The sequence below is a fragment of the Phoca vitulina genome, unplaced genomic scaffold, assembly GCF_004348235.1.
Source record: "Phoca vitulina isolate PV1807 unplaced genomic scaffold, GSC_HSeal_1.0 scaffold9, whole genome shotgun sequence".
Classification (NCBI taxonomy): Eukaryota; Metazoa; Chordata; class Mammalia; order Carnivora; family Phocidae; genus Phoca; species Phoca vitulina.
Window position 1 is genome coordinate 22011749 of NW_022589712.1, and position 12654 is coordinate 22024402.

A 12654-nucleotide genomic window follows, 5' to 3' on the forward strand; every position below is an offset into this window, starting at 1 on the left:
CTTTTTTGTAATGCATCCTCAATAAACTGATGACAGCGCCATAACACCAAAGAGTGAAGAAACTGACTTATATTTCACAAATAACTCTTCGGTAGGCAATTCTTAGGTTAACAACTACTTCTCAATGAATTGCTTGTATTTTATTTGCACAATAGATTGCTTAAAGTTATGTGTAAAATGATTATCATGTCTCAAATAATAATAATGTAAGGTGAAACACTGCAGTGATGACCATTGTGTATCTAAGAATTTTCTGGAATAACAATAAATAACTGGTATATGTGTTTTCTGGGAGAAAAGGTATACTGCTTTCATTAGATTCTCAACAGTGTCTGATAAAAATTTTTCAGGAACTACTGTATTTGTTTGATAGGTGTTATATATTCTAACTAAAGCTAAAAGAAAATGAATTATTATGGGTTGAACGGTGTCACACACACCCCTCCCCCATTCATATGTTGAAGTCTCCCTATTTCAGAATGTTACCTCATTTGGAGATAGGGTCTTTATAGAGGTAATCCAGTTAAAAAGGAGGTCATTAGGGTGAGCTCTAATCCAACATGACTGGTATTCTGGTAAGAGGAAATTTGGACACAGACATGTGTAGAAGGAAGATGATGTAAAGACACAGAGGCAATAACCATCTACAGACCGAGGAGAGGGGCCTGTAGAAGATCCTACTCTTACAGCCCTCAGAAGGAACAAATCCTGCCAACACATTGATCTTGGATTTCTGAACTCCAGAACAATGAAACAATACATTTCTGTTGCTTAAGCCACTCAGTTGGTGGTACTTCGTTATAGAAACACTAGCAAACTAATACATGAAATTAGGCTAAAATCCCACAACGCATTATTTTTTTTGAGTTAGCACTGAAGTAAGTTACTATATAAAAAGAAGTTACTATATAAAAGTCAAATTTAGCCAAACTCTCATTCCTAAAATTAATAAATTCTGATTTTTTTCTTCCCTAGGAAAGTATGAAGGCAGAGAATTCATTAGCTAAAATATGGGATTCAGGATCATCTATATATTCAACTGGCTGCCTGAATCATCTGAAGACAACAGATGTTGATGGTTGTGGCACCATCTAGGTAGGAAACTTTGAGCAAGCCTCTTCCTCTCTCTGCATCTAAATTTTTTCATCCATAAAATGAAAGGCTGGGATTATAAGGTGCTTTACAAGTTTCTTCTGTAGCTATAACTTTATTTATGAATAATGGGAACAATCACTAAATACCTGAAAAAATGGGGGTGCCTGGGTGGCTCAGTCCGTTAAGTGTCCAACTCTTGGTTTCGGCTCAGGTCATGATCTCAGGGTTGTAAGATCAAGCCCTGCGTTGGTCTCCACACTCAGCTTGGACTCTGCTTGAGATTCTTTCTCCCTCCCCCTCCAGCTCTCTGCCCCCACCCTCCAGCTATCTAAAAAACAAAAACAAAAACAATCCCCCCGCCAAACCGATGAAAATGTTTTGAGGTTTCCTTTCAGAACATTGTTGGTAAAGCAAAATCTCTTCTAGTCTTTCCACATTATAAATTCAGTTTTTTCAAACTATCTTTTAGTTGTCTTCTTTTCCTGGAAGAAAATCCCTGCAATACAACAATTTTACCAGATTACTACTAGGTTAATAATTTCAGTAAGTTTGAAAATAATCTATTATCATCGCTTAAAATCTAACAAAACACGAAATCCTGCTAGTCTGATTTTATTCTGGAAATATTTTCTAAATTTTGCCACTTTACTCCAACTTCTTTACCATTGCCTTCATTCAGATTCTGAATAATGCTCTTAAGAACTGGTTTCCAGCTTCCTCCTCACCGCTTTTGTTCTGGTCTCACACCTTTCCAATCCATCTTTTACATGCCAAGTGATTTTCTAAAATTTAAATCTGACTACATATTCCTGGGTTTAGAATTCTTTAACACCCTGCCATCTTAACGTGGATTCCCTGTTCCACTTACATCAGAATTACTTGAAGTACCTGTTAAAAATGTAGCCTTTAAGAGAGTTCCCTGAAATCATCCCCTAATGTCTTGTCTTGTACAATACTGCATCCCCAATATATAATACTGGTACACAGAGGGAGCTCAATAAATACTTGCTGGATAATTGATGAATAAATGAACTGGTCTGGACCGAAAGAATCAGAATCTGGGAAAGAGAAGTCTATGTTTGGGATAACTGGGTGGCTCAGTTGGTTGAGCGTCTGCCTTTGGCTCAGGTCATGATCCCAGGGTCCTGGGATCAAGTCCTTCATCGGGCTCCTTGCTCAGCGGGGAGCCTGTTTCTCCCTCTGCCTGCCACTCCCCCTGCTTGTGCGTGCTCTCTCTCTGACAAATAAATAAAATCTTAAAAAAAAAAAAAGAAAACTCTATGTTTTTATTAAGCCTCTTAAGTGATTTTTATCATAGGAAAGTTGAGAAGCACTGGTGCCCAAGATAATGTCCAGATTCAGTAGAATAGCACAATATAGAAGGCCCTTCACAACCTGCACTCAGGCTAGTTCTCCAAATTCATCTTTTGTCACTCCCCATTTATTCCCTGTTCTTAGCCATAGCAGATACACTGGTTCATCACAAGCAATATATCTGAATCTGTTGAACATCCCTTCTTCCTGCTGTGTCCCGTTCTCTTTTGCTAGCTGTACAACTTGACTCAAGTGAATTCTTGAGTGAAGCTTGTCAGACAACTTCACATTTATTTCTCTCTCCTCTAAGTACCCACAGCACCAGCTCTTTGATGGTACTATAATATTATCATTGTACTACTTTTGTTCATTTCCGTTTCTGCTTTCCAGACAGCACCACGAGTTCCTCCAAGTCAAGAACGGTCTTATTCCTTTGTATTCCCAGAGCCTGATATAGTGGGAGGAGGCACTCACTTTCATTCAAATGTTTATTGAATGAAAGAAAGAATGAATAAATGGAAAAGTAAAGAGACCAAAAATTACAGGGATTAAGATTTAAATTATAAGTCAATGCTCTGAGATTTTTTAGAAATCAGCAAGTCAATAAATATAATCTGCTTATTCTCTGTTCTGCAACATTTTCTCTTGTGTAGTGGTTCTCGAAGTGTGGCTTGGGTACTCTTGGAGGTGTTCAATACCTTTTCATGGAATCTGTGAGTCAAAACTATTTTTGTAGTTTTTGTCTTTTGCATTCTCATTCTCTCTCATTCTCTCATACAGCAGAGTATTCCAGAGGCTACATGACATGTAGTAACACAACTGACTGGATACAGAAAGAGAGATGGGAATCCAGCTTTCTTCAATTAATCCAGACAGTAAAGAGATTTGCAAAAATGTAAAATGATGCCACTCTTTTCACTATTTTTTAAAAAATAATATTTGTGTTAATATGTAATGGGTTTACTATTACTTAATATTTAAAAAATTTCTTGATTTTAATTTCTAATATGGCAACTACTAATAGATACAATTTTTTAAAGGCTGTTTAGAGTCTTTAATTTTTACAAGTGTAAAGGAGACCTCAGGCCAAAAAGTTTACATTTTATAAACTGGTCAAATTGTACAAATTGGTCGAAAGCAGGTACTTATCCAAAATGCAGGAAATTCGAATGTAAGGCCTGTAACTCAAAGTTTTAGGTTTTTTCCACCACTGAATGGCCAAACTTCTTTGAGCAAACATGCTGATATCTTACTTAGTTTTCAAGCCTGACAAAATATGCCACTTCTTCCATGAAGACCTTTTCTATTTCTTTCCAACTGCACATGCTATCTGCTGGTTTGATCTGTATGCCATTCCCCCCCACCCCAGCTGTCTTATTGTTTTGTATTTTAATTATTTGTATACTTGTCATAATCAGAATGTGTCCCCCCAAAATTCACATGTTGAAATCCTAATGCCTGATGTGATGATATTAGGAGGTGAGGTCTTTGGGAGGTGCTTAGGTCATGAGAGTGGAGCCTTCATGAATGGGATTAGTGTTCTTATAAATGGGACTTCACAGAGACCCCTACCCTTTTTGCCATGTGATGATACAAAAAGTCCGCAACCCAGAAGCAGGCCCTCACCCAACCTTGTTGGCACCCTGATCCAGCCTCTAGAATTGAGAGAAATAAATTTCGGTTGTTTACAGTCACCCAGTCTGTGGTATTTTGTTGTAGCAGCCCTAGTGGACTAAGACACTTGTTTTTCATTCCTGTCAGACCATAAAGTCCATGAAGGCAGAGCAGTATAGTGTGCAAAGGCAAAGTGCTTCAGAATCTAATACACCTGGTTTGAATTCTAGTTTCCTTTTTATTAACTCTGAGATCCTGGGCAAGTTTCTTTAGTTCTTAGGACTCTAGTTCCAACATTTTTGAATGGAAATAGTAATAACTACTCTTGTTGTCCTGTGCATTGAATAGAAGAGCTTAGTACATTTATTTCTGGGCACCCAATAAATGGTAGCTATTACTATTAAAAATCTGTAACTCTTGTATTTCCAATCATATTACCTTAAACACTACAGGCACTGGATAAATATGTCTTAGATTAACTGAAATGTAACATGTTAGTAGGAAGATATAAAACACTAGGATTATTTTCTCTTTCTGTCCCTCTGAACTTTTTTTTTTCCTTTCTCATTTCTCTTAATCTGTAATTATAAAGCTCTCAAAAGATTTTTGAAAAAATCTATAACTATGTCTTAAGTATACTCTTTTGCTTCCCCTACCATTATGTCTAATCTACCATTAAGTTGTTCCATAGATCTGAAGGGGTATGCTATTCTGAGATTGCTAAAGAGAAATTATTTTCCTTCCTTCAGTAGTGGCAAAAAAAAATTTTATTTATACTTCTTCCATAATATGTGTATTTTAACTATTACAAATAAAATGGACTTAGTATTCTTAGCATAACTGAAATACACAGATAGTCCCTGAATTATACAAATTTTGACTTTATGATGATGCAAAAGTATTACACATTCAGTAGAATCCATACTTTAAATTTTGATCTTTTGCTGGGCTAGCAAATACGTGGTATAATACTTTCGTGATGCTGGGCAGTGGCAGTGAGCCCCAGCTCCCAGTCAGCCATGCAGTCATTGAGAATAAACAACTCTTACAATCATTCTGTAATCATTCAACCATTGTTTTTCACTTTCAGTGCAGTATTCAAAAAATTACAGGAGATATTAACACTATTACAAAATAGGCTTTGTGTTGGATGATTTTGCCCAACTGCAGGCTTAAGGAAGTGTTCCTGGCATATTTTAGGCAGGCTAGGCTAAGCTATGATGTTTAGTAGGTTAGCTAATATTAAATGTACTTTTGACTTACGATATTTTCAACTTACTATCTGTTTATTGGGTCATAATCCCATTGCAAGTTGAGGGAGATCTGTACATTAGATGTCAGTGGTTGAAGATACTGGAAAATTTATTTGCAAAGGATTGCTCAAAGAATGCTGTAAAAATTCACATAAAAATGTACTGATTTGTGAAAGACCTCAGAGATGATGAAGACTTTCCTTATCTCATCAATAAGCTGATTTCAAACTTTCCAGAATCAACAGATCTGAGTTACTGATGCCAAAAGCATTGTTAATTTCAAACTGTTTGGAGGCAATAGAATATAATCTAATAGTAAGAGAAAAGCAACCAAATTCTTTAGAAAACTTCTGTTCTTGTTTTTTAAGTACTTCTGTAACCAAAGCATGTAGTTAGTGATATTTCTCAAAAAATCAAATGCTAAAAATTCTCTTAACATTCCTACATTTCCTTCTATCTCACAAAGCTTCTTATTCTCTCCTTCAAATCCCTGCATATTATGACATGATCACCATATGAGGCAAAGGCTCTCACGATTATCCTACCTGTTTCTAAATGTCTTCTCAGCCTCAGCTGACTCAGTTATGTCAGCCAGACAGATGGGCATTGATCCTAACCTTGAAGATCCTGAGGAAGATTGCACAACATCTTCCAAACATCTTCTTACTGCATAATTTGTATTCTCAAGAAGCAGAAACAGAACTAAAATACTGATTTGTGTTTCTTTGTCTAGTATGTATCTTCCAGACCTTTAGTCTACCTGCGTGCTGTTTTGTTTTTTTTTTTTAAATCAAATTCACTGTAAACAACACTGGAAGTGCAGGCTTTAGGTTCTCCTAGAATATTACGAAACTTCTGAGAAGGATGAAAGCCAAACTACAGAGAGTGCCAACACAAACGAAGACTCTCACAGGAAAAGAACAACTTAAAAATACGTGTCTGTAAGAGAATGGTATCTTGAAACAGAAACTTAATTGTGGCGGCTTCTCCCAAGGTCCGTGAGAAGAAAGGATAGGAGAGAAACAGAGTAAGCGGCAGTGTCAGGACAAAAGGCACAAATTCCACAGCTGCAGAGGTGTGAAGAACCTTAGAGGTTTGTCACCCGCGCCCCGTCCGACGGGTGAACTAATCTCTACATATCCGGGACTATGGTCGCCCGGCCTCTATTTCAGAAGACAGTCACCTCTCTTCCGCCCCTTGCTCCCAAAGTCCCTTTCCGAGAACGCTGTCACCCACCTCCGAGGACTGTGCCCAGGAAGATGCATTTCTTTTTATGACGTTTTAGAAAATTCCACATAGATCTCAGCATCCTCAGGCCCTACAGGTACGGGCTGCCTAGGGGCGCGGGGTGGGGTGGGCAGTTCGCCAGGAAACCGTTTCCTCGTCGCTTGGCCCGAACGACCAGGCAGGACCGCCGTCGTCCCGTTGGGTGCTCTCCAGAAATCACAAACGCGACTTTCCGCAGAGACTGTCACCGGGGCGGGAAGGGGGCGTGGACTACAGCTGAGCAGCGGCGCTTTCTGTCGCTGCCGCCGCGCCGCGGCCCCCGCTCACTGGTCCGGGCCACGCAGGTCCGTTCAGAATTCGCTCCCGAGTGCATCGCCGTTCGACTTCCCTGGAAACGGTGGCCTGCAGTCGCCGCGTTCCGTTACCAGCGCTTCTCTGCGCCCCCAGCCTCTGGCGCCGAGCGCCGCGGCCCGGGTGCCGTATGGAGGCGAAGGCGGCGTCCACGCCGGCTACTGGCGGCGGCGCGTGCTCGGTGACGGCCGAGGAGACCGAAAAGTGGATGGAGGAAGCGATGCAAATGGTGAGGAGCCCAGGAGGTGGATGCCGTGGGTGGGAACTTTCTTTAGCCCTCTTCTCGACCCGAGCATTTGAGCAGACGTCCTGGGTGTGCTTTCTCGCCACCATAATCTCGATGGCGGTCACGTTTTCTGGGTAGACAGCTGGCTTTACTGCCCTGAAATTTTCTTTAGCCCATTCGCACAGTGCTGTAGGGGAAGGAAGAGAGGAAATACTGGCACGTCTGAGCCAAACATCCCCATTCAGCTGCTGCTGGCACGTAACGTGCTGCGTCCCCTTCTTCTCCCGGGGACACACTCGCAAATCCGGGAAGTCACGTTCTTCTGTATTTATGACGTCTTGAACCTATCTAGTAGGAGAAAGGACGCCGAGGATGTGTCTGATAGATCAGGATAAAAACAAATCCCAGTACAGCCAGATCCCACCATTCATTCATCTTTCCTACTGCCCTCAAGCCTTTTAACTTCCTTCGCTCCCTTCAGGATTGCTGATTGAGAAGGGCTCTAATCAGATTTGTGTGTAATCCAAGCTTCACCCATACTTCTGTGTGCCAGGGAGCTCTTTAATAGGGATAAGAGTGTGTTTTCACATATATATGTATATGTATACAAATATATGCACCTGCACACATATACATATGTAAAATGCCCTTCGGTTTTACATTTCTCTAAAGCTGCTGTAAAAGGAATCATTTTTTTCATACATGGTTTTGATTATATTCTTCCTATCCTTAGGGGCCTCTGGTCTCCAATAGTTAATTAATTCCATAATTATGTATTCATTCACTCCACAGATGTATATTGAATACACTGTGCTTGGCGTTGGGAATTCAGCACTGAAACTGATTTTGGTATATTCCTCTCTGTTCTCTTTTCGTACTATTTCCCCTGCATTCATTCACTATTACAGCCAAATATTTTTCTCTAAGCCATGATGCATTACAGTGTCTATCCATTTGTTTCTGCTACTTACATAATGTCCTTTAAACTTGTTTCTCATACTTTTTTGAAAGTGACTCACAGTAAAAAAAAGTCTATTTTATGTTACAATCCAGTAAATACACACATAGCTATAACCGAAACAAAAGTTTCACAGAACAGTACTTCACGTTCCTTTGTACAGTTTCCCTGGTATTTCTCTTTTCTTGAATTGGGGGGAGGGTGCTGTGTATTTATGACAAATATTCCACCTCCGTGATCCTCTCCAGTCAGAAGTTCTTTGAAACGATGCTGTTGGCCTTGGCCAGTGGGAGGATGGAGTCCTCTGACTCACCCATCCTGTGAACGGCCCCACACATAGCTTAGCGCAAACTGGCCATTGAACCCGCCTGTCACCTCGTCAGCCTCGGCCACCTTCGTCTGGGTGGACGCTTGACCCTTGGTGTGGATGATGTGGTTGCTGGCAGAGCATTTCCGCGGCAGGTCCATCCAGGTCCAGGAACTCGCCGGCAATGCTCTGCAGGTCCAGGGCGCGCCCGCCGTCACCGCCACGAGGGCGAGCACGGAAAGCTCCTTCTCGATTTTTGAAAAAAATGCTGGTCCTGACCCACTAACTTGATTTTATGATCCATTCTTTGAGCTCACGTCATAATTTATTTCCTCTAATGAACTTACAAGATAGGTAGTGTTCCGATACTTTTAATTACTGTTCACATATACATTTAAAAATTAATTTGTAACTTGTCATATGGATTTGTTGGTCTTGAACCTCTTTTATGTTACCAGATCCTCTAAGTTGGAGACAAGGAGTTTTCACATGATATCAAAATCTCACTCTCCCTTCCCCAAATCATTTCAATAATGTCATATGCTGGGCAGCTTCTTACTAAATAGTGAGTTTGATGATATATACACATGAAGGATAAAATATGTTAGAGTAAGCTGCATTCGATTCCTTCTATGGGTGAGAGTTGCAGAGGGCAGATGATGCCTGAATGCTGGGAAGTCAGAATTTATGGGCTCTTTTGTTTATTTTCCTTTGCTTCAGGAGCTCTTCTCAAAGTATTTATGTGTGGAGCCTGCTTAGATGAAATTTTCAGAGATGCTACCATGGAGGACTTAATAGTATTTTTGAAAACAGCTAACTAATCAGTCATTGGGCTTTCCCACTCGTGTAGCAGAGCTGTGATTTTTTTTTTTCCATCCTTTCATATCTTGGGCCTTTATTTTCCTTTAAGCGTCTTTTGGTCATAATATATTGGAATATTTCCTCCACCTATCTCTGCACTGTTCTCTAGACTTCTGGATTAAACATTTAAGTCCTTTTACTACCTTTTGCCCTGACTTTGGGCAAGCCAACCGCCCCACCCTTTCCCCTCCTACCCTATAAAATGAGATGGTTGAACTCCACATAGTTTCTCAGATCTCCCTAGCCTTGACCTTTTTGTCTCTTAATTGGATTATATATTTTTAAATATTTATTTATTTGACAGAGAGAGAGAGTGCAGGCAGGGTGAGTGGGAGAGGGAGAAGAGGCTCCCCGCTGAGCAGAGAGCCCTACATGGGGCTCCATCCCAGGACCCTGGGATGACTACCTGAGCCCAAGTCAGATGCTTAATTGGCTGAGCCACCCAGGCGCCCGTCTTAATTGGATTATAAACCCCTAGGGGATGTGATTACCTAGTTTACCTATTCCTACATAGGGTCAAGGAGGACCTTAACTTAGTACTTGTATTTTTGGTTTTGGCCTATACATGTTCTTCCAGGTCTTAAAGAAAGGGGAAAAAGTGCTTGTCATAAATCTTGTGCTTTGTTCAGTCATGCCCTGCCCACTACAGAAACTTCAAAGCTTGAACTACTTCGAAGATTGTTGAAGTAATTCAAGGTGTACTATGTACTTCTGAGAAGAGTTTAAGATTAGACAAGAAGCATGGCTAGTGCCAAATCTATTCATCTCTGAGGAATTTGAAAGTGAAATATGCAGTGTACATGTAGTAGGGAGGATACCAATCAGAGCATCCTCTGATTGGACCAGCCAAGTCATATAGTTTCTGGGTCTTACTGTTTAAAATAAAGGGGTTGTGCTAGAAAATTTCTATCCTAGTCTATGATTTTAATCTACAGACATAAGCCTGAATTACAAAAGAAAGGAAAACAGTTTTTGAGAAAGCTTAAAATCTATTTTTTTAAACAAAATGTCATCTAAACTAAGTGAGTCTGTGCAAAAAGCAATACAGCCCTAACAGTCCAATAGGTATAACATTTTTGGAAGGCAACCTGGCATAATATAATTAACAGCCTCAAAAAAAATATTCATATCATTTGACATAGTAATATAATTCTATGGCATTTATCTTAAGGAAATAGTTTAGAAAGATAAAAGCAATCATTGTCATTTCAGTGTTACATGTAACAGGGAAAACTAGGAAGCATTTCAAACTTATGATGAAAGGAAATGGTTAAATTATAGTATATTACTGTGTTGAATAATATGCTGTTATCAAAACAGTTATGGATATTAGGTACAAACATGGCATTAACTATTACAGCTACATGTAATATTCAACATTAAGCAAGCAGAATACAAATTATTTTTTATACTGTACATGTACATTTAGAGATTAGACAGGCGTATGTTCAAACCCTAGAATGGCTACTGAAAGCCAGCTAACCTTGACAGATTCTTAAACTTTCAGCCACAGAGGCGTCTTCTGTAAAATGGGTATATAGTATCTATGTCTCAGGGTTGTATAGATTAAAAGAGATAATCTTTGTAAAGTCCCTGACACATAATGCTCAATAAATAAAAGCTGTTGTTTTTTTTAAACTTTTTTTTTTTTTTAATCAGATAGAGACTAGAGGAGAACACACACAAATAATTAGTTAACATGGTAAAGATATGGGTCTTTTTTTTTGAGATATGGGTCATTTTAAAGAAATTTTTCACTGTGCTTTTGTAGTAAAATCTAATCAAAGAGATAGCATAAGAAGAATAAAACCAGAAAGGAGCCAGTGGTAGATAAATGTTAGTGGAATGGTTGGGCTCTTTATACCATCAAAGGCAGAAAACAGAGGAGGAAAATGGATGGGTCTTAATTACATAAATATTAAAAACTTCTGCACGTTAAAAGGACAAGGTACAAAGTAAGAAAGCAAATTTGTAAAGAAATTATCAGACTTGGCCGAAAGTTGGTGGGAGAGTTGGAAAGTATGAGATGGGATGGATTGAAAATTATGTTAATTATTTAGTTAGTTTAACTCTATTTTGAACTTGACAGCAGAACAAATATGTATTTTATTGAACAGCATCTCACCTAAACCCATTTCCGTGGGGTTTGGGGGTTGTTCACACCACCTCCTCCCTAACACACCATTCCCAACTGCTCAGCTACTCGCCCTCAGCATGGTGGGCTGGGCTATTCTTCACCAATAACCTGATTTGCCCTTTTAAATACTCCCACCACTCATGTTTTCTCTCTCATTTGGATAGCAGCTGAAGGCTTTTCACAAAAAACAAGTTACTCTAAGTAAATAGGAAGATAATCTTGAGAGGTGGGATGCGGAATCAAGGAGGTACATTTGCTGGAAGGAAAAAGAGAAAATCCGAAGGAAAGAATGAAAGGCACACTCCCAGTCGCCTGGGGGCTGGGTGGAGCGAGAGACTGCCAGGCTTTCTTGCAAGTGACCTAAGTCAGGACTAGGAACCCCACTGGGCTACCCAGGTTCTTCCTGTCCTCTGCCATTCCTTCTTCCCCACCGGGTCATGAATTCTCTTCTATGTGCTTGAGATAGCTACATAGCCACATGTAGAATTCTTCAGGAGATAATTTTACAGAAAATCTTTGTCACGTGGCCCCCTCATTTGTTTCTTCTCTTACAGTTTTTTAGCCTTAAACTTTCTAGGTTTCACTCTTTTAAGTTTTCCCTCTCCTTTTGTCCCTTGAACTAGGCCTATTTTGAACCCAAAAGGTGACAAAGTAGCTGATCAGTGGTGACTAGAGTAGACATTTGAGGCGGAGTAGCCAGGACCTGGCATCTCGTAGATGTTCCATAAATATTTGTTGAAGAAATGAATGCCTGGAGCAGATTGCCTGGATTCTGGCCCCAGCCTCCCACCCGAGCAAATCCTCAACTTCCCCATGTCTCCATTTACTCATCTGTAAACTGGGGAAGCTCACTGAATCGATCTCATAGGGTTGTAAATGAAATGCATCAATACTGATAAAGTGCTTAAAATAGTCCTGGGTCAAAGTAAGTTTTTCCATAAGTTGTAAGCTCTTATGATTTGCAAGCTCAGAATCAGAACAATTGTTAGGTAGACATAACAGTCTGTGATAATAGTTAGAAGCTAGAAATTTCTTTACAAATTTGCTTTGTTACTTTGTACCTCGTCCTTTTAACGTGACTTAGATAGGTCACTCTTCAAGCCACTGGTTTTCATTTCCAATTCCACCAAAATTGCATCTGTGTCACTGACCCTTTTCTCTTGGCCTGTTTTTTTTTTTTCCTTGAATCCTCCCTAACAGCAGACACTCCTGATTCTTTCTTTCTTTTCTTTCTTTCTTTCTTTTTCTTTCTTTCTTTCTTTCTTTTCTTTCTTTCTTTCTTTCTTTCTTTCTTTCTTTCTTTCTTTCTTT

At 39.6% G+C, this 12654-nt stretch overlaps 2 protein-coding genes and 1 pseudogene across 4 annotated transcripts in view; 1 reads left to right on the plus strand and 2 right to left on the minus strand.

Moving 5' to 3' along the window:
• The window catches only part of PEX3 (peroxisomal biogenesis factor 3), a 55042-nt gene extending 48172 nt beyond the window's left edge, over positions 1 to 6870 (minus strand). The window contains exon 1 of one of the 3 annotated variants that reach the window (XR_004299974.1): positions 6513 to 6870. Coding sequence is in view for 1 of the 3 variants with exons in the window: in XM_032407758.1 (XP_032263649.1) it covers positions 6513 to 6585 (73 nt within the window). In the remaining 2 variants the exon portion in view is untranslated. The remainder of the gene's footprint in view (positions 1 to 6512) is intronic. The other 2 variants (XR_004299975.1, XM_032407758.1) reach the window with 2 other exon arrangements.
• Positions 6871 to 6898: 28 nt separating this feature from the next.
• Positions 6899 to 12654, plus strand: part of ADAT2 (adenosine deaminase tRNA specific 2) — a 22832-nt gene continuing 17076 nt past the window's right edge. The window contains exon 1 of the mRNA XM_032407759.1: positions 6899 to 7083. Coding sequence (XP_032263650.1) covers positions 6985 to 7083 — 99 coding nt within the window. The 5' untranslated portion in view covers positions 6899 to 6984. The remainder of the gene's footprint in view (positions 7084 to 12654) is intronic.
• The window catches only part of LOC116634669, a 6281-nt pseudogene continuing 1782 nt past the window's right edge, over positions 8156 to 12654 (minus strand).